The 2584-nt window shown below is 19.5% G+C and overlaps 2 protein-coding genes across 2 annotated transcripts in view; one reads left to right on the forward strand and one right to left on the reverse strand.

The window, feature by feature from the left end:
• PRSY57_0605300 (coatomer alpha subunit, putative) overlaps positions 1–309 on the forward strand; it is a gene marked incomplete at both ends in the record, with an annotated part of 4667 nt that extends 4358 nt beyond the window's left edge. The window contains 2 exons of the mRNA XM_020114592.1: positions 15–160; positions 274–309. Of these exons, the coding sequence (XP_019970663.1) occupies positions 15–160; positions 274–309 (182 nt within the window). Of the gene's footprint in view, positions 161–273 lie in introns of the transcript that reaches the window.
• Positions 310–1529: 1220 nt separating this feature from the next.
• Positions 1530–2426, reverse strand: PRSY57_0605400 (putative protein, unknown function; the record flags this gene model as incomplete). Its single annotated transcript, XM_012906430.2, has 1 exon — positions 1530–2426. The coding sequence occupies one exon, from the start codon at positions 2424–2426 to the stop codon at positions 1530–1532; it is 897 nt and encodes a 298-aa protein (XP_012761884.1).
• Positions 2427–2584: the final 158 nt, after the last annotated feature.

Consider the following 2584-nt stretch of genomic DNA (forward strand, 5'->3'; position numbering starts at 1 on the left):
TTTTTTTTTTTTAGATAATATGAAAATATGTTGTGTTAGCTTAACCAGAATAAAACCAAAGGATGAAGTTGTTATTTGTCCATATTGTCAATCCGTAGCACAAAAAGAATTCACATCAACCATATGTCCAAATTGTCTCGTTGCAAAATTGGGAATAAAAGTAAAAATAAAAATATAAATATAAAACAAAATTAAAAAAAAAAAAACTATTTAAATTATTTTGTGTTATATTTTTTTTTTTTTTTCTTTTTTCTTTTTTCTTTTTTCTTGAAGGCACTTGGATTCGACTTTTTAAATAAAAACATTTAAGGAACATTATATATAATATATACATAAAATTATCTGTTATTTTTTTTTTTTTTTATTTCTTTTCATTTTATATTATATTTTGATTTTTATTATAATAAGAGTGTAATATGTATTCATATCCTTTTTAATAAATTCTTTTCAGTGATGAGAAAATATAACTATGTAAAAGTAAAAAAGGGAAAAATATATATAGTATTTTATATATGTACATTTATTTATTTTTTATTTTTTTTTTTACTCTTTTGAATTATATTTTATGTTGTTAATAACTATTCGTACAATATAATATTTCTATAGGAAAGTATTATATATATATATATATATATATATATATTTTTAAAACTATGTGGTTTTTTTTTCACGTATTTTTTTTTTTTTTTTATATTTTAAAAGCCCCTTAAAATATGTAATTATATTAATTTACATAAAATAAAACTATTATATGAATAACTAATGACAAATGTTAAATAATTCAAAAAAAAAAAAAATAAATAAATAAATACATACATACATACATACATATATATATTAAATCATATGTATGGATAAATATGTATATAATATATAAATTACAAATATTATTACAAAAATTATATATATATATAAATTGTGACATAAACAAGCAACCTTATAAAAATAGTCAGGATGTCATATTAAATATCGATTGATTTTTTTAATTTCAAAAATTGTGTACTCATAAAATAAATAAATAAATATATACATATATACATATATATATATTTGATTAATGGATTAATTGTAAATGTTTTAAAAAAAAAAAAAAAAAAAGTAAGTTACCATTACATCTTCATCAATATTTCCAGTTCATATTATATAGTATATCATTAAAAAGATAAAACACAAAAAAGTCAAAGGATTTAAAATTATATCTAGAAAAAGGAACATATTATAAATGTACATATATATATATTATACATAAATATTTTTTTAGACATACATATGTATGATATAATAAATTCATATGAATATATAATAATGTGTCCATTTTTTTTTTTTTTTTTTTCAGCCTTTTTATTTACCTGTGGATGATGAACTACTCATGGAGGTAGACATTTATGAAAAAAAAAAAAAAAATAGAAACAAATAATAATCAATTTGTTAATTATATATATATATATATATATATATATATATATTTTATTTATATACATATGCACAATATTTTATTTTTTTTTTTTTTTTTTAATTTTTCCTTTTTGTTACTTGAAGTATGCAGAGTGTCCCGTTTTTAGAAAGGAATCAAAAACATTTATTTTCTGCTCATTAAAATGAAATGGGATACCCGATATGACTCCAATAATATGACTTTTTGATAACACACTCTTAGACAAATCGATATAAGAAGAAAAGGATTTATAATCATAAGTAACTTTATCTAAGAAAATATTTTTTAAAGCATTACAATTAGCTTCGGTTAGGCAAGCAATTTTCAGACCTTCATTTTTAGAAATATATGATTTAAGATCCTCTAAGTTATTAATATTATATTCTTTTAGAATCATAATTTTGTTTGAATGTTTTATAATTGGTAGACCACTTATTAGTTTAGGTAGATTATTTCCAGATTGATCGACAAGACGTGAATTCGATAGAAAATAATTATCTGTCATATGAATATCTTTATCATTTAATGCTACAAAAACATTATCATAATAATTATATGTTACATTTATAGCATCCTCATCATTAAAAATATGTTTTGATATAGTTTCCCATATAATATACATAACATCAGGCCAAAAACCAACAGGAGGATTTTTTTCATAATTTCCTATAATACCCCAATTCTTATTTTTTAAAGCACCTATTTTCACTTCCTTCTTTTTTATTATTTCACTTAATACATCATCAACATCATCTTTTATATCTATATCTGAAAGATTTGGTATGTTTTCTAAAGATTCTATTACAGAATAATCTACATTATGCTTATCTATTAAATCTATTAATTCCTCATTTTGTATCAATTCTTTAACGGCAGCATGATATATATCAATTAATCGCTTGCTCTTATTATTTACTACTTCTTCCACACAATTTATATTTGAAATATACACAAAGGAAAAAAATAAAAACAACTTGCAAATAAAATGCATTATAAAAATGTTACAAATTAGCTAAAATTTAAAACTAAAAAAAAAATACAATAATGTTATAATGTACCAAGCCTTTTAGTATTTCACACACGTAAATGTGTATATGAATGTAAGGGTGGTTATAAATATAAATAAATAAATAAACAAACAAACATATA

The sequence above is a fragment of the Plasmodium reichenowi genome, chromosome 6 (assembly GCF_001601855.1).
Source record: "Plasmodium reichenowi strain SY57 chromosome 6, whole genome shotgun sequence".
Taxonomy (NCBI): Eukaryota; Apicomplexa; class Aconoidasida; order Haemosporida; family Plasmodiidae; genus Plasmodium; species Plasmodium reichenowi.